Below are 21933 nucleotides of genomic sequence, written 5' to 3'. Positions count from 1 at the left end.
CACCTGGGTATTCTTCGCCGGTTTACAGTTTCAAATACTATTGATCGGACGGCGTTTGTGCGTTGTCCTGCGATGGCCTAGAATATCTTGTGAGAGAGACTCGACGATGGTTCTAGCGCGTATCATGGTTGCTTCTATAACTTAATTACGATTTCCAATCAACTCTTGTGTATTGTTTGCCAAGTGAATGCTATATATTACACTCCTCAAGCAGAAGAAAAGCTGGGGGCCCTCACTCGGATCGAGCAGCATCTCTACATCAAGCCAGGCAGTGTGCTGGGTGTCATGGCGGACACTTAGAGGCCGAGGTCAAACCTCGAATACAGCGAGAAAGAAACACTATGGAATGTTACATGGCTTCCTCAGCCCCAAACTTACGATGTCCCTTACTTGGTAGTGTGATTTAGTTGGAGACAAAACTTGGGAGGACGTTTTCCGACCATGTACCATGCGAGAACAGTACTTTTCAAAAGACCGCAAAAGGCGAGATCTGCAGTGTCTTGATATCCTTCACAGCATGTACCCAGCCGGCTCGCTACGTAACATCTCCCAGACCCGATCGGATCTGGCATTCGACAGGGTTCATATTTGGCCCAACGTGCCGGGTAACACCTCCCGAGCGACTTGTTAGATCCTCTTGGCAGTCGTGAGAAACGGGGCTTCGATCGAATCTGCTGTCGCCAAAAAGATGTGCAAGCGGAACTACATTAGAGCCAAGCGGCTCACGACAGCCATTGAGGGCTTGAGAAATGGCTTTGGACACCGCGAGAAAGGAATTGCCTAAGAGACGGGAGGTGAGAGGTATCTAGCGCTGGCATTGGGCCACTCGGTGACCGAACAGTCACGCCGTGCCGCTCTGAGTATGATATAAGCCGACATGCTGCTATTGAGATGATCGAGAATCGCCAATGTGTCGGTGCCTCGCCAACATCATTATTCGTGCCAACCTGGTATATTTTTCTAAATAGCCCATCAGTATGCCCAGTGTGCCACTGATTCATGACAAGTTGATCCTGTTCGGCAACGTCAATATCATCCCCGATCACTACAATGATGTAATGGCCGTCCTGGCATGAACAGCCCATCTTTTTCTAACATTTCCCAGTGGCAAACAGCGTACGACAAGCTGGCGGCTCACGTTTCCCAAAATGAGCCCGACACCTACTCGTACTACTTCGGCATTCCACTCGAGTACGCTGCCGAGCCCTCTCGTACGGACCACATGTTCGCCTTCGAGATGTACGGCACGCGCGACGATCTCTACGAGACGCATCTGAAGTCAGAACCCATGACGCAAGCCTTTCTACCATCAGCCCTTCCGCTCATGACGACCGGACTGGACCTCGTTCATTACAGCGTCGTGGGTGGGTTCCTAGACATTTTCGGTGACAAGGCAGAATGCGGCATCATGCGGGACATTCAGATTCGATGCATAGACGAGGCCGCGCGGCAGAAGCTACTGGATGCGCTGAAAATGGTCTGCCGAAGCGTTGAGGTGGCGCAACGGCAGGACGGGATGGGCGAAATCCTGACCTTCCTGGGCCTCAAGAGCCTAGACAATGATGTCGGCGCCCGCATCTACGCACGCTACAAAGACCGATCGGCCATGGAGGCGTGGCAGAGAAGCGACATTGTTCAAGAGTTCTGGAGGGTGGTCAAAGGAAACGTAGCCGACATGACATCTCGTGCGTATGTGCCGAATGGCAAGGGATGGCTGTGGAAGTGAGAGACCGACGCCAACGCCGCTGAGGCACAGCTGTGGGCGGTACTTGGCCACCTAGGTCGTTCAGACAAATAATGAAGTCCAGTCCGATGGAGACGGTTGTCGTCCGTAGGTAGGTGAGCAAGGATGTGGTGGGCACCTTGCCTGAGCTTAGGGGTAGTAGCGCAGCCAAAAGTGTCCACCCAACTAACAAGCGAAAGGAGGCTGGCCAGATTCGCTAGCATGACTCCATGATTACACGCTACCTTAGCCGGTTTAGGGCAATCTGGACATCACATGGTGTCGCCAGCTTCAGCTCAACCAACAAGTAGGACAGTTGCGCTGCACTGCAACGGCGCAGCTGCTGGGCTACACGCCGCTCCGCCATCAGTACCTGGCAAGCCATTAACCGCGATTGCAGGCACTGCCCCTTTCGCTAGGATCCCATTCGCTGTCGACAACGTGCCTCCAAAGACAAGGCCTGATAAGGAAAGGCTTGACTCGGTGACATGCCACACCATGGCCTTCGGCCTCAAGACCTTCTCGAATGACCTTCTCCCCCCCGCCTCTGTCTGCATGGAGACCCTAGATCCCGGAGAAGGGGCCGAACGGGACAAGCCCTTGGCTTCTTTACCAGAACAAATCACATTGTTTGTCCTCGGAGGTGTTTGCCACGCGGCCTCGACACCATCTACAGGGCCGAGTACGTGTCCTGACTACGTGTTCTTGGCAGCACAGGGCCTCATTATCAACACAGCCGTCAGCCACACCGTTCAGCCTTGGAAGGCTTATTCAATCGCGATCGTTTGGCACCTGATCCTTGTTAGCGGTCCCCAGATCGTTGCCAAATAACCCAGGCGAAGCCCTCGGTGCTACTGCTCGCATTCGCGGCAATACCCATTAACCTCTCTCACGTATATCTCATACCCTTCACCACAACATCAACGTCACTTTCTATCGTGACTTGACGTAGAATCTCGTCTGGACGCTAATTAATCATGCCATCCTTCTTCAAGCGCTTCAAGGATAAGGAGAAGGAAGCCCAGGCAGAGAAGACCGCCGTCGAACGACCTGCGACGCCACCACCAGCCTATGGCGATGCCAGCCAGGATCTTTCTGCGGTCCTTGACCTCGACGACGCACCGCCGCCGTTCAGCGTCAGCGGGACGAGAGATATCACGGCTGCATTTGCTTCCCTCAAGCTATCGACCCAGAACAACCCTGATGTCGACTCGTGCCTGGCCCATCTGAAGCTGCTGCACGCTATTCAGACCCTCAAGGAGGAAATTGGCTACACAGATGGCCTGTGGGACATTTGGGACCACCGTGCGGGACCCAAACTGGACGACGCCGCTGGGTCGAGTGCCGTGTCAGATCAGCTACACATTCTGTCCATCATCCGCGAGAAGCGATGGGCATTGTACCTTGCGCGGGCTGTGGACCGTTACGAGGCTTGGTGGACCTCACTTCCAAACGATTCCCTGACCGAAAAGGATATGGAGACCAAGGGCAGCCCCAAATATGAGAGGTTCCCAGAGGGGTCAGTTGACTTCCCGTGGACGCAAGACAATCTTCCCCCGATTGGTATGTACCGTCCAGCTTCCGTCTTTTGACCGGGTGTCCACTGACATTTCGCAGACGTTCTCATGATCTGGCACACCCACATGCTCAATCCAAGAGTCTTCCTTGAGGATGCCATGAGACGTGGACTCAAGGCATTCTGGACAACAGGCATGCCATGGGCCCAGGTCAACATCGCCATCGACAACAGTTTCAACTACACTGTCACGGATGAATGCAAGGCCAAGTGGGAGCGTACAACGGGGAGGGCATGGCTGAACCAAGACGACCCCAAATTCAAGTCCCTGGAGTGTCCGGCTTGCCACAGCATAATTGAGCTGCCGTGGACGACATGCGGCCTGCCAGAGCTGTACAAGGGAGTGGCGTGAGTCAAGAGAGCGCCGTGATTCACATGAGGTCATCATGAACTAACGTTCGATATAGGCGACCTGGCCTCCACGGCAACGGTTTTGGAGACGGCGAGTTCTCGCAGTTCTGCACGGAGGAATGTGGTGTGCCCATTGACAAACAGATTTTGCCGGTGGCCAGGTTCATCCGCGACGCCAAACTCAGCGTTGAAAACTCGATACCCATGCCTGGATCTGTTCTAGACCCGAAGTATGGAACGCCCAATTGCACCCAGGCTCCCGAAGGGGGCTACCCGTTGGCGGAGCTAAGCTTCCCCGATCGTCTTGCCAAGGCTATTTATCCTCAACTCCGAGAATTGATCAAGCCAGGGATGACCAAGTCACAACTGCCAACCATGAAAGACGTGGCAAACATTGTGGGAAGCACCATCAAGGATGAAGAAAAGCTGAGGAGTTTTCAAAACCCAAACAACGTCAAGATCGAGGCCAGGCCAGGCAAGTTGATTCCACGCGAAAGTATACAGGATACGGAGCGGTACCAGTGCCGCAAGATGATGGGCCAGTATTGGCAGAACCCTTCGATGTTTGGTCTTGACCTTGCCGCTGGCGCTATTCGTCAGGGGGTGTTCATTGACAAGATGTACAAGGTCCGCAGTAAATCCCTGTACTGCTTTCGCTCGGCGTGAGCTGACAGTGACCAGATTGATTGGCTCCACAGCCCCTCAGCACGATCGACAATGACGCGACTCCTTCAAAAGTACGACCGCTTTTTCATGATCATGCTCACCACACCTGGCCACATGATAGTACCGACTCTCGATGTCGACCTTGCGTGGCACACGCATCAGCTGGCCCCACGGGCTTACTACAACTACTCGACGTCACGTACAGCGGCATCGCAAACGCAGCACGCGAAGTTCATCGACCATAATGACAAGGTGGAAGAGGGCGCGCTCGGCGATGCGTTCGTGTTTACATGCAGGAAGTATATGAACCTATTCAATGAGGTTTACTCGGAATGTACCTGTTGGTTCTGTGAAGGTATGTGACGTCGGCCAAGCCATGCACATATGCTTGACCTTTCTGACGATGAACTAGCGGTTCGCGATTTGCATTCGTCTGCTGGTTTCGCGAAGAGGTCCAAGGCCCAGAAAGGTGAGCCCCCGCTAATCGAGGCCCTTCTCTGTGTTCTCGTCCTGACAGAACCTTCAGCCATCGATGAGCTGCACAGAGTCACGCCTCCTCTGACGGATAAGTCTACCATGCCGCACATGTCCACCCACAACGCGGTCTCGGCAGTTGAACAGGAAGCAATTCACTGGCGCAACAGGTCTGTCAGGCAACATTCTCGGCACGTATGGAACTTCCGCCTCAATGAAGCCTACACCAGGGCTGCTGCGCGTGCGAAGCGCCGAGGCATCACGCTGCCGCCCAAGGAGGTCTATTACAACCACTGGGGCAAGGACTACTACATGCTTGGCCCTCACGTGGCTCCCACGTACCTCAAGCCAGGAATTTACTACGCTGATGACCCTGGGAGGATGCCCATGGGCAAGGAAGCGTGGGCACAGTGTGCGCAGGGGACGTGCGGAAACAATGACATAGCGGCTGGAGGCTGCGGTGGACCTGGAGGCTGCACACAGGCGCCGGTATGTTGCGCATTCTCATGTGACACCGATGGTGGCAAATGACTAACAAGAGCTCTTCGTTTAGGGATACGTGGATGGTAACCTAGGTAAGCAAACGCAGCAATCTTGTTCAGCATTTTGGTGCCAATCAACTAACATATTAATGCAGCTGCTAAAGCCGGCAACGACAAGTGGTTGGGCGGCCATGTCATGGCTGGTGGAGGAGGAGGATGTGGTGGCGGTGGAGGATGTGGCGGAGGATCTTGATGTGACACGGCGGTAAGGCCCTTGCGCAGGTGTTATGATGTACCTGATTATCTGTAGAAAGCAGAGGTTGTAGAAAGATATGTATGCTTGAAAGAAAAAGGACTCATCTGTGCCGTTGATCGTCGGCACGCCTGCCAATTCACGAGGACTGTAGCTGGCCTGGAACCCCGGCCATCTTCAAGAAGCCTACCAAGTCGTCCATACCTTGCGGCTCATTGAACCAATGGCCGCCATCACCATATTCATGCCACTCTACATCTAGATCACCTCGGGCTCGAAGTGCATCACGAAGCATAACGCCATTGCGCAACGGAACGACATCGTCATCAGCGTTGTGGGCCAAGAACACGGGCGTTTTCCGTGTGCTCCGTATAACAGTCTCGACTTCGGGGCCTTCTACCTCGGCTGCGGAAGGAAACAGCACCGGTATCCGCTCGGGAGCGAGAGTGATGGCGGCAGGTTGGATTTTCGGCATCCAGCTGCTCACCCCAATCAGACCGGCCAACCCTTCACCGCCAATGAAGAATGCAGCTACAGCTGTCGCGAAGCCCTGACTGATGCCACCAAGAAACACATTTTCACGTCCCACAATGTCCTGCTCTTCGGTAATAACGTGCATGATGGTCTCGGTGCTCAGCCGAAGCCCGGGCTGCTGGAGTTCGTGCTGCTCATTGAGCTCCTGAACAGACCAGATATCGAACCACTGCGAGATCGGGACGCCGAAACGTGCTGAGGGAAGCATGGGCGCAAAGGGAAACACCCAGCGGACAGTGGGAAGGAGATCGATGAGCGTGCGAGGGCGGTCGGCCGGAACCGAGGCTTCACTTTCGAAGAGCTCTGCGGCAAACTCATCCGCGACACTGTCTCGACCATGGAGAAGAATGATCGTATGCGTGTGCTGATGATGGGGCGCGGGGCCAACAAAGTAAGGTCGCGGGGCCATAATTTGATTGAGGTCGTATGGTTAGGAAGGCGATTCAGTTCTGTAAACATGGGGCGAAAGCTTTTGCGTCTTTTTCCCGCTATCGTGCCTAATTTGCTGCCTGGTCAGGGTTAGATCATGTAATTGGTTAGCTGGGCGTGGTTAGTTGTGGTCACAATGACTGATGCTGGGCAGTTTACTACTCGTCGATAGTGGCCGGAGCGGCAATAGATCGACAAGAATTATATTTCCTTAAGAAATGTGAGACCCGTATCTGTACCATGACGCATACCTGAAGCGTAACGGCTTTTTCTAGGTCTCGGATTCATCTGCGGCATGGAGGCTATCGGGGTAGCCCCAGACTTCTCAACCACGGGATGGTACGAGAAGCTTTTGCTAGCCGGGTGGGAGGTTCGAGCAAAACGAGAAGCGTCACAGTGGGCGAGCATTGGCGAAGTTGGCGAATGATTTTAGGGACAATGTGTATTCGTGGAATCATGCGTGATGCCTTTCTCTCAAACGAGAGCCGGACGCCTGGAAGTGGCGGTGCGCAATGCCACCGTTCCTAAATCCATCATGTTGACCGATCGACCGATCGACCCAAAACCGAACGTAACCACCGCTGCCCCTGCCTCTGCCTTGAGTGTCAGCATGGCCATGTCTCTTCCTTTTGTTTCCCAAGAAAATGCCGTGGTCGTACCATCATCGTTCCTCCTTGGTCAACATTTATCGCTGGCCGCTCCAGACGCTCTTGAGAAGACCGTCACGCTGAGCAAGGCGGTTCATAGCGTCGTCGCTCTCGCCCATGGCGCGGACGAAGCCGGAGAGGGCGTAGACGTGGTTCTCGCCCTGAACGGCACGGCCGTTCTCGTCAACCTTGGCGATGGAGATCTGAACAGAGGCGTGGTCCTTGGCCTTGATGATGCGGTTGGTCGCCGAGCACTTCCTCGGGACGTAGCTATATTTCGACACATGTTAGCATACCAAACTTTTTGTTGTGTACATTTATGAACTCGCGCCGCGCGAGACGGCTGTCGTCGCAAGTTCGAGAGGGAATATTGCATACAGGTCGACAATTTCTCCGCGGTCGTTCTCCATGGCTGCGATTTGGATGGATTGAGGGGGTTGACGGAAGTGTTGGGTGATTTGTCTTCGCAGATGTTCGGTCGCAAGAGGCTGTTCGGGAGGGGGGGTTGGAATTTCTTCTCAATTTTGGTGGTAGGCCCGAATTTCGAGCGTCAGTGTGGGGTACGTACTGCTGCCGAGTGCGAGGGCGGGCAATGTCAGGTGACCTACGCGGGTCCCCCAGATGGCCCGAGTAGCTTATCTAATCAGCATGTGACTTCGCGGTGGTCTCGCGGATGCTGGCGCCCTTCGCCCCTCAGCGCCTCGATGTATTGCATTGCGGACACCCGTTACATCATGACCTATCGCTACCTAGAGACAAGGTACACCGCGTCGCCATTCAAAACCTCGACGCCAGCTCGTTCTACGAACGAGCGAGCGGCTTCGATTTGCCGTACGTTTTTTAGCCAGGGCTAGGTCCCACAACTTGCTCACCCTGCTTCGTCTTGCATCGGGAAGATGCCCTCCGTGTACTCGACGACGGCTCTTCAGTTCTGTCGTTCCCATGGCCAGCTCGACTAGGTCGCGGGGCCACGTCGCTTCGTCGTCTCCTCTGCCCTCTGTCGATGAAATGTTTTCCAGGATCACCAAGCCGCCAATGCAAAATGATTACGTCTTCAAGTCAGCAACCGAATTTCCTGAACGCCAATCCGTTGGGGCCACGAGCTTCATCCGACCCGAACGCGTTTCAGTTGATTTGCTGACTCCCAATAAGCCGAATCCAGAGGCCATTGAACCCGACTCGGACGACTCGGTCTGCGTAATCAAGATTCCTGTTCCAGGCACAAGGAAAGCTAGACGGAAGAAGGGCTCAGGCAAACTTCGCGAGTTGAAGCCGAAATCGAAGAAGCCGATGACAGAGGAGAGGTCAAAGGAGAAAAAGCCGTGGATGAAGTATAGGGCCAGTGAATCACCAAATGGCAAATCGAAGAGTCATGTCACCCAAGAGTCTGGCAAGAGTACCGAGAAAGTTCGAAGCCACCACTTCCCGACGCCAGTCCAAACGAAGCAGACTGACGATGACGCCGAACCCCGCCTCCTTCCCCAGAAAGAACCTCTACGGGACGAGCCCTTGGATCTGGCACCTGCATCAAGAAGGAGGGCCAATTGGACGCCGCCGCCGCCGCAACAACTCGGCCCAGAAGGTTCGCGGTCTTCTGATGTTGAAGAGCTTTTGTCCTCCACTCTTAAGAACTGCAATGCCGCCGCTGCACGAGTCTCGTTTGAGAGTCTTCTAGAAAACTACGTCTGCAAGGAAGACGCGAGCGATGGCAAGCGCTCTGAAACGCCAGAGGGAATACCCGATGCTCTGAAGAAACGAAAACTCGCACAATCCATACCGACCAGTGATTCTGCGACAGTCTCTCGAGACACTTCACCCGTTAAAAAGGTGTCCAAACGAAAGAAGCCGCGGACCATCACCGAGCTTGCTACGGCGGCATATGCTGCACCGGAAGAACCAGAAGCTGCGCCTGCAGCATCGCTTCTCGCTTACTTAGAACAACAAACTAGCGGAGCCACTGTTGCCGCAAAGGGCAAGCCCAAAAAGAAGACTGCCAAAAGCAAGCGGATTCAAAAGGTACCAGAGCCAGCTTCGATTCTTTTATCTCCAGGGACAGCCATCAAACAGGTCGCCAACCAAGACTTTGTATTTGGAACGTCCAGCCAACTTGCCAGAGAGCACTCGCCGAACTTGCTTCGAGATATCCAGACTGCTGTGCGTGCTTCCAATTCGACCTTAGATGAGCCGGATCCCTTCACCACCCCTTTGAACAGCGATTCTATTGAGCCACCACCTCGCAAGAAGCTGTGGGAAGTTGGCGCCCGCGACGATGACGGCAGGCTTGTTGATCTCGAAATCATTGATTTAGTAGGCACCCCAGCGGTCAGTGTTCCCGAAAACGGGGATTCTTTCGGATATTTGCACGTCGAAAATGCAATCCAGACTAGAATTCGGGATCTCGCCGAAGTCGATGAAGAAGTTGTGCTTCCCAAGCTGAGCCCGGCTTCTGCTGTCTCGGCAGACGCCTCGAGAGAAATTATACCCTGCCTCATCTCGAGCGATATTGGCAATTTGGGCATGGCGAAGATCTCCGATGTTCAGCAACAAACCTGCACGCCGCCTAATTCTATGCATCCAAGCAAAACTCTAGAGGTGCTTGATATCCCCGCGCCCGAGCCAGTTGGTACACCAATTGCTTTGGTCGTCGAACCTGCTCCCGCTGGCCCGAAGAGACCCAGATATGAACTCTACACTGATATACAGCTTACCAAGGAAGTCAGGAAGTTTGGGTTCAAGCCGATCAAGCGGCGCACGGCCATGATTGCTTTGCTCGGCCAATGCTGGGAAAGCCAAAACCGGCCCAGAGTAGCTTTGAGCCCGCTACCCTCCAACCAGCCATTATCTACGGCGTCCGGACTGACATCTAGCGCCGCGGCACCGAGGGCAACAGCCCCCGAAACATCGAAGAGACCACGTGGACGACCAAGGAAGCATAGGACCACCGAGGTCATACCAGATGAACCACCGCCGTCTGCTCAGCCTCCAGTCGCGTCACCAAAACGGCCCCGTGGTCGACCCCGCAAAGATGCCGGTAGTCCAGCTGCTGCTTCCACAACCAAGTCCAAGCCCAAGGTGAAGCCCAAGGCCAGCCTTCAAGGAACCAAGAAGGCCGCAAAGGCAGAGGATGCAGTGGCGGCGGCAGCGACATCGACAAGCCGACTAAAGGTGTCACGACCACGAGCTGTGGCAGCCGAGGTTATCGAGATACCCGATTCCGCCTCGGATGGGTCGCTGCTTACTTCCTCGCCCGAGATGCGATCTTCGTCGCCACCAGCTGTGGACGTCTGTCTGTCGTTGGACGAAAATGCCGAGATGTCGCTTGCACCGTCTGTCGCGAGTACACAGTCAAACCTCATGGACCACATCACCAAGGCAGTGAAGGCGGCACCGCCAACGCAAGATCCCAACGAGCCATCGTGGCATGAAAAGATGTTGATGTACGACCCAGTCATACTCGAAGACCTTGCTGCATGGTTGAACTCGGGACAATTGTCGGAAGCGGGGCATGACGGGGAGGTGTCGGCGTCTGAAGTCAAACAATGGTGCGAGTCAAAGAGTATTTGTTGCCTCTGGCGGGTGAACCTCTCAGGCAAGGAGAGGAAGCGTTATTGATGAAAGGCGGCATCAGGATACAGATACCCATGGTCATTCTTGGCTTAAATATTGGTGCACAAGAGCGAGCGAATGAATATGGCTACGCGCGGCGATGAGCTTACAATTGACGATTACTTGGCTTACTACAGGCCTCAGTCTTCGAATGTCCTGCTTGGCAATCAGCGACGTTTGGGGCTAGTGGTCTACAGAGAATTAATGGGGAAGGTCATTCCTCATGGCAATCAAGGCTTGCAATGTTGTAAAGGGCGCGCGCTTGGGTGGGCGTGTACCTCGGCACGGCGCCACCTGGAGCTTCCCCCGCCATGATCCCCGTTCAATCGGTCCTGTCACAGACATCAATCCCCAACGCCGAACGACAGGTCCCCTCCACCAAGGCGCACTTGATGTCTCCATCGTCTCCCTATTCCCGCGTGCTAGGCCTTGCGGCATCTCGAATTACGGATTCCCTCCATCAGCCTGCCATAAGCTACCAGACGACAGCATACCACTCATCTTGTACATTTCAGCGACGCTACTTGATATCGCAGACTATACCTATTTCCAAAACCATGTCACAAACCCGTGCAGCGTCGTCGAGCTCGAAGGAGAAGAAACCAGCCGTCGCTCCTCGTCCCAGTTCTAGGTAGGTAGGGCCAGATGGCTGTCCAGTCGAGAGGGCCTGTCTCTCTTCTTCAAGGCTGAGACATTCACAGCATTCTGCTCTTGTCGCCGACCAACCAAGTTCTTCTCTTGCATCGCGTCAAGACGTCAAGCTCCTTCGCGTCCGCACATGTCTTCCCTGGCGGCAACCTAGACGCCTTTCATGACGGCGACATCCCTGCCGAACATGCGGAGGAGAGACATGTGGACGGACCAGCGTACCGCATTGGTGCTATTCGCGAGTGTTTCGAGGAGACAGGCATCTTGCTCGCACGACGCAAAGGGGCAAAAAGTGACGCTGCACTCGTGAGCCTGCCTAATGGCAACAGGGAGGCCGCGCGGAAGCAGATCCATGGGAACCATGTCCGATTCAGCGATTGGGCAGAGAGTGTCGGCGGAACACCCGACGTCGAGGGACTGATCCCCTTCACGCGATGGGTAACACCCACCAACGTTCCCAAGCGCTTTACGACCCAGATGTACCTCTATCTTCTCCCCGACACGGCTGCATTTGACCGGGTCGAGGCGGCACAGCAAGAAGAGATTATTGTTCCCACGCCCGACGGCGGCGTCGAGCACACAGCAGCCCGGTTCGACGATGCCGCTACATGGCTGGCCAAGGCTGACGCTGGCGAGATTATCTTGTTCCCGCCGCAATACTATCTTCTTCATCATGTGGCTCGGTTCTGTACTCAGCAAGGCTCGGGGACATCGTTTTCGGTTTTTGAATCGCAACGGCAGAAGCTCCTGCAATTTCTGCGGAAGACGCCAACGGCCAGTTCGGAAAAAGGGATCGCGCACCCCACATCGTCGATCCCATGGTCTGAGAAGGTCATGAGCCCTCAAAATCTGCTGATTCGGTCTTCGGATAAACGTATTGTGCTCGGTCTCGACAAGCCTGGACCGGAACTAAAGGATTCTGGTCGAGGCGGCGACTGGGAGAGGGTCGTACTCGTGAAATTCTCAAAGGAAGGGCCCCGAAAGGTCGAAATCAGGGACCGGGAGGAGATTTTGGCGGAGGAAAGAGAAGAGAAGTCAGGAGAAGGCTCTGGGGCTCGTCACAAGTTATAAACAGCACGCTCCCCGCTGCAATCGAAGCTAGGCCAGACCCAAACGAACGGTTCGGGTCCCACGTGCTGTTCAACTACTATGCGCCATCATCGTGCAGCATCTTCGGCGTGATGGTTCCTGCGCCCGCGATCGTTTGACGAAAGTAAACAGGGTCGAATGTTGGGACGCCTAACAAACCGGGCGAACAGGAGCGGTGACAAGCCTACAAGCCGACAAGGCTTGCAGGGGAGTCTACCGCGTTCCACGCCCTCAGAGCACCAGGATCCTGGGGAGAGCCCAACTCCCTGAACGCTGAGGCGGCCCGAATGATGAGGCTCTGCGTCTAACCCCGCTCCAGAGTACTATCCTTGTTCTTGCATGAATGCTCTACGGTATCTTTTGGCTTTGCTGTATGGGTATCACCATCAATGCAGCTCTGGCCCAACCTCGATTCCCCATTGGCCCTCAGAAGGCCAACATGCCATGACCTTATTGTTGATAGTCGGCCAGCATGACTCTCCACCCACCCATGAAGTGCTCACAGTACCTAGCCTGCCATTGGGCTGCTTCATCGGATGGCGGATTGGCTTTGCGTCGGCGGTTCCTCCAATCGCAGACATCCCTGCTGTAGCACCTTGCCCTGAGCTTCACGGCCATGACTGATGACAATCAACTACCCACTAGACTCCATGATCCGGTTTCTTCACGGGCAAGGTGCATTTCCCGGTTCCAGGGACCGTCTGTAAGAAAGTACATTCTTTTCTGATGAGGTGCAGGCGTTCCGGAGTCCTCCTTTGGTCCGCGATGACCAGGGTACCGGCCCTTGACACAACATTCTGCTCGAGCTGCCTCTCGTTGATAGGCCTGGCTGTCGAGGCCTACGGGGTTGCCGACGGCTGCGTGCAATCATTTTATTGCTGCAATCAAGTGTACCATTTTGTTTTCTGTCTGCCTTTCTTACCACGCCGATTAAGGATCCTTGGTGAGATCTCCACCCTGTAACTGAAATCAGACAATAGGTACTATGCCACAAAGATGGGCGACAAGAGTACCACGAGATGTTGTCTTGCTACGCAAGGAAATGAACACCAGCTCAACCGCCTCGCCTTGGCCTCCGCTTTCCCGATCGAGGATGTGCTCGGCTCCAAGACAGCGAATCCTGGGACTCATGTCATCTTGGCACTTCATCACGTCGACATCATCCATGATATGCATGAGTGACGCCAGCTTTCGCGCCGCGTGATGCGCGAATCTCGATCATTATCCGTCCAATGCTATCAACCGCCGGGCCATTTGCCATGATATTCAATGATTGGGTTGGCAAGAATGCGGCTTGCATGTGCTTCCATCAACGGCACACCTGGCCTTGCAGATTCATGTAGCCCCCGTCTCGTCAATGGTCTACCTAGATTGAGCCAGCTTGCTCGTGAAAGCTCAGCCCTGGTACACCGGTCTCCGACTTGTCTCAAGCCGCCGTCGGCGGCAAGGTCGAAACCGAACATTGTTGTCGCAAAAAGGACCGGGACCTAATGGTTGTCACGAGGTCTTCCACGGCAGCTCTATCGATACCTCACGATTGGACATTTCCGATGGCCTGGGGCTTCTCCCTCCACTTGATGAATGCATACGAATGCGTACCATCCCGTTTTTGTTCACCGACCACTCTTTCTGTGTATTTCCAAGCAGAACCGCCCAGGGATGATCCCTCGCCACTGGCTTTCATTCCGCTTTAGGTTGTTCACAATGAGCTGGCGTAGAGGTAGAATCCGTCAACGATCGTTGGTCTTCTCAAGAAGAGTATCGCCGAGATGGACATGTCGTGTCCTCGTGGGGCTCTCTGCGCGCGCCTTCTTGGCCCGTCATGGACGTCGAATGTGGTTGCCAGCCTAGTAGTCAAGGGTGTGCACCGAGACTGGGGGGTATTCATTGCTGATGAACCCATGGCGATGATGACAGGCTGCAGGGTGATGGCCGCCAGCAATGACCATATCAGCATGCTTCCGGCTATCTATGGCAGGCGGTGATATTGCGATCACGAGGACGCCTCAGTCGTCGTCTGCGTTGTGGTTCACATCGTCGGAAGCTATAAATATCGTCTTCCAGTCGAATTCTCGCCTCATCTTCTCTCCCTCAGGATCAAGCACGGCGCTTCTTAAATTTTCTAAGTCCTCCGTCGTCGCCATTCCACGACCCACGTCAGATATCAACTCGATATACAGCCCTGATTGATCGCCATCATCATGCCATCTCCTGCTCCGGCCCCAACGCCACTCACAGAGTAGGTCCATCCAGGTCCTGTTGCTCACATCAACCACTAACAATATGTTGGCCATCAACCATGGATCGGTTTCAGAGGGACGTCGACGATGTGCCTTACCGCCTTCTGACCACAACGGAGCAGTCAGCTTCTTCAGCTCCATCGTCAAACAATGCATCCACTTCACCCACCGGGACTGGATGAGAAGACTCTACACTTTTGGGTCTCCTGTTCCGTCAACATGTTCCAGAAGCCTTTGGCGACGAGCTCGATGCGAGTACAGTGTTCCTGAACTCAAGGATAGATCAGGGAATGGTGCGCGGCGACTGTCTTGATCTCTGCCACCCGTACATGTGTGACACCAATCCAGTCCTCCCAGAGGGCCTCTACGATTATGACTTGATGAGGATAAGGTTTTGACGTGGATTTTACGTTGCGAAGCTCACAAGACCGTTGTCCCTAGCGGAACAAAGTGAGCCTTTCATTTACCTTTCAAACAAGCTTGGTATCCTCAAATGTGAACACCAATTTTCTTTGAAATCCTCTATCTTTCAGCATTGCGCCAAGATAGACATAACCACTGCCAAACCAAAGCTTCCATGCTGACGAGCCATCACATTCGAAAGTCGTGACTCACTGAGTGCTGTAAGAATCACAAGGGCATCAAATCTATGACATGGAAGCCGAAGGACGTATGAGTTAATGAAGATAGACCCTTGTGACTTGCGTCAGGGTAGTGAATGCACAAACCTCCGCTCATAACAATAACGTGTCGGGCCTGGCCTCTTACCTAAACGCATCCTACACTTTCCCAAATTTGATTTCTTTCGTTCGCAAACGACGCAAAAGCACTTGAAGTCCATCGAGTCAGTCTTATCTTTGAGGCCTCTCAACCCATCATCACCAGTTCAGATTTCCCCTTGACACTATCTTTAGTCCCCTTAGGAGAGATGTCGGACTCCTGGAGCGACACCAGCGGTGACGACAGTGAGCTGTCGGAAAGCACTGGTTTGCTGTACCCGCCTGAGACAACTATGGTCAACAACGATGCCAGCATCGACAGCGTTTCGCGTGGCACTGTTACTTCATCCACCACTGCTCTGGGCATTTCACAAATCAAGCCGGTCCCCTCGCACGCCCGGGGACAAGCACTGGATATATCTGCAACTGACTCGCAACCGATCTCGGATCGTTCCGAGACGAAGCAAAAGCCGGTCACTTCCTTGAATGATATCGGTCATCCAAGTGCACAAACATTGGCCCCACCTGTTCGGCCTGGTGATCAGGCTCGGTCCGAGTGGGTACCTCCGGCCTCAGGGCAAGAGCCGCCGGTACCCCACTTTCGGTCCACGGAAGGCGGCACAATGCCCGGTATCATAGCTCCGAATCCTTCATGCCGTTACAGTCAGTCTTACGAAAGCGATCGCGAGAGCTCCCGTCCCCACGCCCAATCTTTACTCGGAGATCCACAGCAGGAGACCTATTACCAGCCCCCCTCAGACATTACCTCCAGCCGAAGTGACTGGCACTCGGTTCCTACTGATACCACTGCCGCGTGTGCCATGCGTACCGCTGACCCAGCAGATTCTCGATCCCTTCAGCGTTCCGACACTGCGACAAAGTCTGACAAGATGGTCCAAGTCTCAGCCCTTTCTCTTGACATGGCTGATATCGACCTTCGCGTCGACGATGTCGAGCACAGAGAAGGCCAGGTTGGAGACTGGGCCAGAACCACCCCAGGTCTGATCATATCGGAAACTGAAAATATTGATTCTCAGCGCGACAAAGACCTCAAACTTCTGGCCTCTCTCCTGACTGCTGGCAATCCAAAGGCTGTCATCACTGACACGTCCAAGCTCGACAAGCATTCGATGGAGAACCGCCAGATGCTGCGTTGGATCAAGCTCGAGTTCGCCATCCACCAGAAACAGAGACTTGGCGATATCACCAAAGCCAAGAAGCTCCGGAACGACACGCCCGCGACCACTACGTACCGCTTCGCCACTCACAAGTCTCTCGACGGCGTCATCAAGGGCGCCAGAGCTGCCTACAAGAGCCTTGCTGACAAGTTCCAGCCCGAAGAAGTGCCTGACATGATCAAGGCTAGCATGGATGCCATGCAGAAGCTGGATGACCTTCTGACTAATGATGACAATGAGATCCTTGACGAGCTTACCGCCGAGGCTCAGAAGCAGGTCAACGCCAACCACATCTACCAGCAGTGCATCGCCACAGGCAAGGAGGGCGCCGAGCCCCAGATTCAGCGCATTGCCGTTATTCAAAAGAGCATTTGCACCTTTTGGCTCCGCGTTGTCATGGTTGATGTCATGTTCTCGAAGCAGCACGAAGACTCGGAGAAGGGTCTGCACCCCAGCACCATGACGGTCCAGAAGTTCCTAAGCAGCGATCCCATCATCGGCTCTGCTGTCAAGCTCATTGGTGACCTCGTTGAGGATTTTGCTCTTCACATGAAGATTCTGAGGGAAAAGGCTGCCATATTGAACTTGTTAGTGCCATTTTCCCTCCACCTGTCTCCTCGCGTCTGCCCAAAAAGGAAGGACATGTGTTGTTAACAGGGCTCGCAGCATCTCAACCAGACACAAGCAGTGCAGCCTGCGTCACCCCCTGGTCCTTAAGCTTCGCGAAGCTCTTGTCCATGGCTGGTGTGAGTTCCATTCCCACTTCTATAGCGTGGGCTTTTGGCGATGCTGATATTGGGGACAGACCTGCCTGGCGAGCCCCATCAGGACGGACAGCTGGATGCCGAGACATTCCGCATGATTCTCGAGACTGCCATGTCAATTGACTTGGAGACCTCAACCTGGAATCTTTGGGACGAGACTGCTTGAGCAGGGACCGAGCAACCCGGAGAGCCCAGCCATCCACACTGGCAGGATGAGATGAACGTGTTTCTCCCGGGGAAGCCAGCTGCGGCAAGGGGTGTCATTGCTATTTTTTGGGGGGTGTGGAAACGGACTGGAGACAGACTTTGTGACAAGTTTGCGTCTTTCTGTCGCACGGGAGCAGATGGATGCATGCCCCTCCACATTTTGGGACGCCAAAGGCATTCAGAGGCATCGTGGAGCGTACCTAGGTAGATTCGGCACCTTGCTTGACACAGGTAGATGGCCTCGCGAGAAATGAAAGAACGCGGTGCAACGCGTCAACTGTTTCGACTGCGCCACAAGTGTCTCAGGCGAAATGAACGCAGCAGTGGCGGAGTTGGCAACCAAAGTCTGCCCGACACACATGGTGCCGGAAGGCAGGAGCTCTCGTGGTGTTTTCCATCGGAGGTTCGCATTGAGTCAGCATCCAACAGCTGATGGCAGGCACATGGTACTACAGTACCTGCCTCCACTACCCCTCCAGCTGCACAGACCAGGCCCCCGCAGCGAAAGACACCAATCAGCGTGGGGCTCTGTTTGGAGGAGCCATCGAAAGAGCTAGAAGGAGCTGGCCAGTTTTCTTTCCCGCGTGCTGCTGCGTGCGACCCCAGCTCTGATTTTGGGTGAGCCTGGAGCACTTGAAGAACTCGCAACCACCACACCAAGGTCCCCTCTTGCACCAATCTTTCTACCTTGAACGAACCACTGATCTCTTTCACTGTTCTCTGCTCTTTACGAATTTGACGCTCCCACGATACCCATTCAAGCCTACTCTTCCTGGACTGCTTTCCTTCTGTTATTCGACCATCGACCAACATGGCTACCGCAGACGAGCTCAAGGCTCAAGGCAACGCGGCCATTGCCGCCAAGAACTTTGACGAGGCTGTGTAAGTTTCTTATGCCTCCGCACCTCACCACCACCCATGTCGGACCTTGTCCACGTAGCCTTCTCGACTAACACTTTGCAGTGACAAGTTCACCCAGGCCATCGCCATTGACCCCACCAACCACATCCTCTACAGCAACCGATCCGCCGCCTACGCCTCAAAGAAGGACTGGGACCACGCCCTCGAGGATGCCGAGAAGACTGTCGAGATCAAGCCCGATTGGGCCAAGGGCTGGGGCCGCAAGGGCACCGCCCTCTACGGTCAGGGCGACCTTCTCGGCGCTCACGACGCCTACGAGGAGGGTCTCAAGAAGGACCCCAACAACGCCGGACTCAAGAAGGACCTCGCCTCCACAAAGAGGGCCATGGAGCAGGAGACGGGCGGCCAAGGCGGCGATATGAGTGGCGGCCTCGGCAAAATGTTCTCTGACCCCCAGCTTATTCAGAAGCTTGCCAGCAACCCCAAGACCAGCGGCCTCCTAGCCGACCCTTCCTTCATGATGAAACTCCAGCAGATTCAGCAGAACCCCGACAGCCCCGACCTGTTCTCCGACCCCCGCATGCTGCAGGTTCTCGGCGTCCTCATGGGCGTCGATATCCAGACGCGCGACCCCAGCGAGATGCCCGAGGGTGCCGGCCAGCAGCAGGACACCGAGATGACCGATTCCATGCCTGAGCCTCCGAGGCCGTCAGCGCCAAAGAAGGCTCCCGAGCCTGCCCCGGAACCTGAGGCTGAGCCCGAGGACGAGGAGGCGCAGGAGAAGCGCAAGGCCAAGGAGGCCGCTGACAAGGAGAAGGCGCTCGGCACCGAGAGCTACAAGAAGCGCAGCTTTGACGAGGCCATCGCGCACTATACCAAGGCTTGGGAGCTCCACAAGGACATCACGTACCTGAACAACCTTGGCGCGGCTCACTTCGAAAAGGGCGACTACCAGGCTTGCATCGACGCGTGCACCAAGGCCGTCGAGGAAGGTCGCGCCATCTACGCCGACTTCAAGATCATCGCCAAGAGCTACGCCCGCATCGGAACAGCGTACGAGAAGCTGGGCGACCTCGAGCAGGCCGTCACGAACTACAAGAGCTCGTTGACGGAGCACCGCACGCCCGATGTCGGCCTCAAGCTGCGCAACGCCGAGAAGAACAAGATTGAGAGCGCACGCCTCGCCTACATTGACCCCGCCAAGGCTGAAGAGGCCCGCGAGGATGGCAACAAGAAGTTCAAGGAAATGGACCTGCCGGGCGCCGTGGCGGCGTACAGCGAGATGATCAAGCGCGCGCCCGACGACCCCAGGGGCTACAGCAACCGTGCGGCGGCCTTTGTCAAGCTGCTGGAGTTCCCCAGCGCTCTCGAGGACTGCAACACGGCCATCAAGAAGGACCCGAAGTTCATCCGTGCCTACATTCGCAAGGCTCAGGCCTACTTCGGCATGCGCAAGTATTCCGAGTCAGTGGACGCCTGCAGTGAGGCCAAGATTGTAGACCAGGAGCACCACAACAGCGCGAACTCGCGCGAGATTGACCAGCAGGAGCAGAAGGCCTTCTCGGCCATGTACTCCGCTCGCGACAACGAGACGGAGGAGCAGACCAAGGAGCGCCTGGCGAAGGACCCAGAGGTACGTTCCAACACGAGAATACTGCCCTTATCGAGAGCATCCGCTAACTTGAGTCCGGCACCAGATCATGGGCATTATGCAAGATCCTGTCATGCAGGCAATCTTGCAACAGGCGCAGACGAACCCGGCGGCGCTCAACGAGCATATGAAGAATCCCGACGTTCGCTCCAAGGTGCAAAAGCTGGTCGCTGCTGGCGTTATTCGCGTTGGTCGGTAGAGCAAGCAGGTGTACGAATAAGACGGAAGCGTCGGCGGATGTAGCGGAGAGATGGGATCAAAGTCTGAGGGAAGCGCAGGCATGAGAGAAAGAGGTCACGCTTAATGGATCGGCGGTAGGCAACCCTTTTCTCGTGTACCCTAGTGATTGAAAGTCGTGATCGCGTGACCAATAGGAGAGACACGTCAGGACAAATCGAGCCATTCCACGTGAGCGGCTGAGGCCGTGATGGTGTGCAGCTGTGCAGCATGACCCTGGTGAGCCTTGGAGGAGGACTCATCGGGCAGGATGAGGTGCGCGTTATTCGCTGTTGGATGTGTCAATAAGGCTTCCGTCTCGCCAGCAGATGATGCAGTTCGCGCTGCGACATCACGAGTCGACGCACAACCATGCCAAAGCTTTCGATTGAAAGCAACGGCTTTCTGGTCAAATAAGCCAACTGCGAAAAGATGAACGAGTATTTTGTATTTTGTCCACCATAACTGTGGATTGTTCGGCCCGTCTCTCGTCATCTCCTCTAGGCATTCCACTACTACAACATGGAATCACAATCACCAATGTTGGAGGGTAAGAACTCATCACTCCCTTCTTAACATGTTACCGATCCCAACCCCCCAAAATTATCTACGATTAACACATGTAGCCTACCGACGCCTCACAGAAGTCATCTCGTCCCAGCCCGACGACAAAGAGACTGAGGAACATGTTCATCAGTTGCTCATATCGCTGCCCTCAGTATTCTTCACCATAGACGCCCAGAAGCGGACACCACTGCATCACGCCGCCTCTGCCGGCAAATCCAATATTCTTCGTGCCATCCTCACCGTCGGTCCGGAGTCTGAAGTTGACCTGCAAGATGCCGAGGGATGCACTGCCCTCCATCTGGCCGCGCGCAACGGCCACGAAGCCGTAGCCCGCGCCCTCCTCAATGTCGGCGCCGACGTTCGGCGCGAGGAAGCATTTGGCGAGACGCCGCTGCACGAGGCAGCGCGCAATGGACACGCGGCTCTCGTGAAGCTCTTCATCGACTCGGGCGCCGTTGTTGACGTCGGCAATCGCGACTCGAGTACGGCGCTTCATGTTGCCGCCCGACGTGGCCATTCCGACGTTGTCGAGATTTTGCTGACCGCCGGCGCCAACCCTGCCACCAAAGACAAGGTCGGCGACACGCCCCTTCATGACGCTGCTCGCGAAGGTCGGACGGATATTGTTGATGCTCTGCTCAACACGGGGCTTGTCAGCGTCGAGGCGCGGAACGCCAACGGTCTTACGCCGCTGAGCGTTGGAGCGCGCCATGGACGCGATGGTATCGTGCGTTCTCTGCTAGAGAGGGGTGCCGATGTTGACGCGCAGAGCTCTGAATTCTGCACGCCTCTGCACCAGGCTGCCACGGAAGGCCATGATGGAGTGGCGAGGTCACTCATCGCCGCTGGCGCTGAGGTTGACTTGCAAGACAAGGACTTACAGAGCCCTCTTCATACAGCCGTCATATTTGAGCATGCTGACGTCGTAGGCAGCCTTCTCTGTGCCGGGGCGACGGTGAACCTGCGCGATACGGAGGACTGCACGCCGCTGCACCACGCTGTCAAGAATGGAAATAGAGGTATTGTCAGGGAACTACTCGAAGCGGGTTCGG

The 21933-nt window shown here is 55.1% G+C and overlaps 9 protein-coding genes across 9 annotated transcripts in view; 7 read left to right on the top strand and 2 right to left on the bottom strand.

Moving 5' to 3' along the window:
- Positions 1 to 749: 749 nt before the first annotated feature.
- On the top strand, positions 750 to 1726 carry VDBG_09955 (conserved hypothetical protein; the record flags this gene model as incomplete). Its single annotated transcript, XM_002999869.1, has 3 exons — positions 750 to 794; positions 969 to 1055; positions 1106 to 1726. 3 exons carry the CDS (start codon positions 750 to 752, stop codon positions 1724 to 1726), a joined length of 753 nt encoding a protein of 250 aa, XP_002999915.1.
- Positions 1727 to 2500: 774 nt separating this feature from the next.
- VDBG_09954 (conserved hypothetical protein) lies at positions 2501 to 5360 on the top strand (the record flags this gene model as incomplete). Its single annotated transcript, XM_002999868.1, has 6 exons — positions 2501 to 3286; positions 3341 to 3647; positions 3707 to 4277; positions 4332 to 4671; positions 4729 to 5202; positions 5344 to 5360. The coding sequence occupies 6 exons, from the start codon at positions 2701 to 2703 to the stop codon at positions 5358 to 5360; spliced, it is 2295 nt and encodes a 764-aa protein (XP_002999914.1).
- Positions 5361 to 5664: 304 nt separating this feature from the next.
- VDBG_09953 (phospholipase/Carboxylesterase) lies at positions 5665 to 6468 on the bottom strand (the record flags this gene model as incomplete). The annotated part of the gene is made up of 1 exon (XM_002999867.1): positions 5665 to 6468. One exon carries the CDS (start codon positions 6466 to 6468, stop codon positions 5665 to 5667), a length of 804 nt encoding a protein of 267 aa, XP_002999913.1.
- Positions 6469 to 7173: 705 nt separating this feature from the next.
- On the bottom strand, positions 7174 to 7545 carry VDBG_09952 (40S ribosomal protein S21; the record flags this gene model as incomplete). Its single annotated transcript, XM_002999866.1, has 2 exons — positions 7174 to 7405; positions 7514 to 7545. The coding sequence occupies 2 exons, from the start codon at positions 7543 to 7545 to the stop codon at positions 7174 to 7176; spliced, it is 264 nt and encodes an 87-aa protein (XP_002999912.1).
- Positions 7546 to 8077: 532 nt separating this feature from the next.
- On the top strand, positions 8078 to 10747 carry VDBG_09951 (conserved hypothetical protein; the record flags this gene model as incomplete). Its single annotated transcript, XM_002999865.1, has 1 exon — positions 8078 to 10747. One exon carries the CDS (start codon positions 8078 to 8080, stop codon positions 10745 to 10747), a length of 2670 nt encoding a protein of 889 aa, XP_002999911.1.
- A 551-nt stretch (positions 10748 to 11298) lies between these two features.
- Positions 11299 to 12500, top strand: VDBG_09950 (conserved hypothetical protein; the record flags this gene model as incomplete). The annotated part of the gene is made up of 2 exons (XM_002999864.1): positions 11299 to 11372; positions 11443 to 12500. 2 exons carry the CDS (start codon positions 11299 to 11301, stop codon positions 12458 to 12460), a joined length of 1092 nt encoding a protein of 363 aa, XP_002999910.1.
- A 3146-nt stretch (positions 12501 to 15646) lies between these two features.
- VDBG_09949 (predicted protein) lies at positions 15647 to 17545 on the top strand (the record flags this gene model as incomplete). Its single annotated transcript, XM_002999863.1, has 3 exons — positions 15647 to 17202; positions 17282 to 17361; positions 17421 to 17545. The coding sequence occupies 3 exons, from the start codon at positions 15647 to 15649 to the stop codon at positions 17543 to 17545; spliced, it is 1761 nt and encodes a 586-aa protein (XP_002999909.1).
- Positions 17546 to 18397: 852 nt separating this feature from the next.
- Positions 18398 to 20297, top strand: VDBG_09948 (heat shock protein STI1; the record flags this gene model as incomplete). Its single annotated transcript, XM_002999862.1, has 3 exons — positions 18398 to 18468; positions 18550 to 20080; positions 20145 to 20297. 3 exons carry the CDS (start codon positions 18398 to 18400, stop codon positions 20295 to 20297), a joined length of 1755 nt encoding a protein of 584 aa, XP_002999908.1.
- A 539-nt stretch (positions 20298 to 20836) lies between these two features.
- Positions 20837 to 21933, top strand: part of VDBG_09947 (ankyrin repeat and protein kinase domain-containing protein) — a gene marked incomplete at both ends in the record, with an annotated part of 3804 nt that continues 2707 nt past the window's right edge. The window contains 2 exons of the mRNA XM_002999861.1: positions 20837 to 20864; positions 20959 to 21806. Coding sequence (XP_002999907.1) covers positions 20837 to 20864; positions 20959 to 21806 — 876 coding nt within the window. The remainder of the gene's footprint in view (positions 20865 to 20958; positions 21807 to 21933) is intronic.

This window comes from Verticillium alfalfae, genomic scaffold (assembly GCF_000150825.1).
Source record: "Verticillium alfalfae VaMs.102 supercont1.17 genomic scaffold, whole genome shotgun sequence".
In the NCBI taxonomy this organism is placed as follows: Eukaryota; Fungi; Ascomycota; class Sordariomycetes; order Glomerellales; family Plectosphaerellaceae; genus Verticillium; species Verticillium alfalfae.
This window is presented reverse-complemented; position numbering and strand designations above follow the sequence as displayed.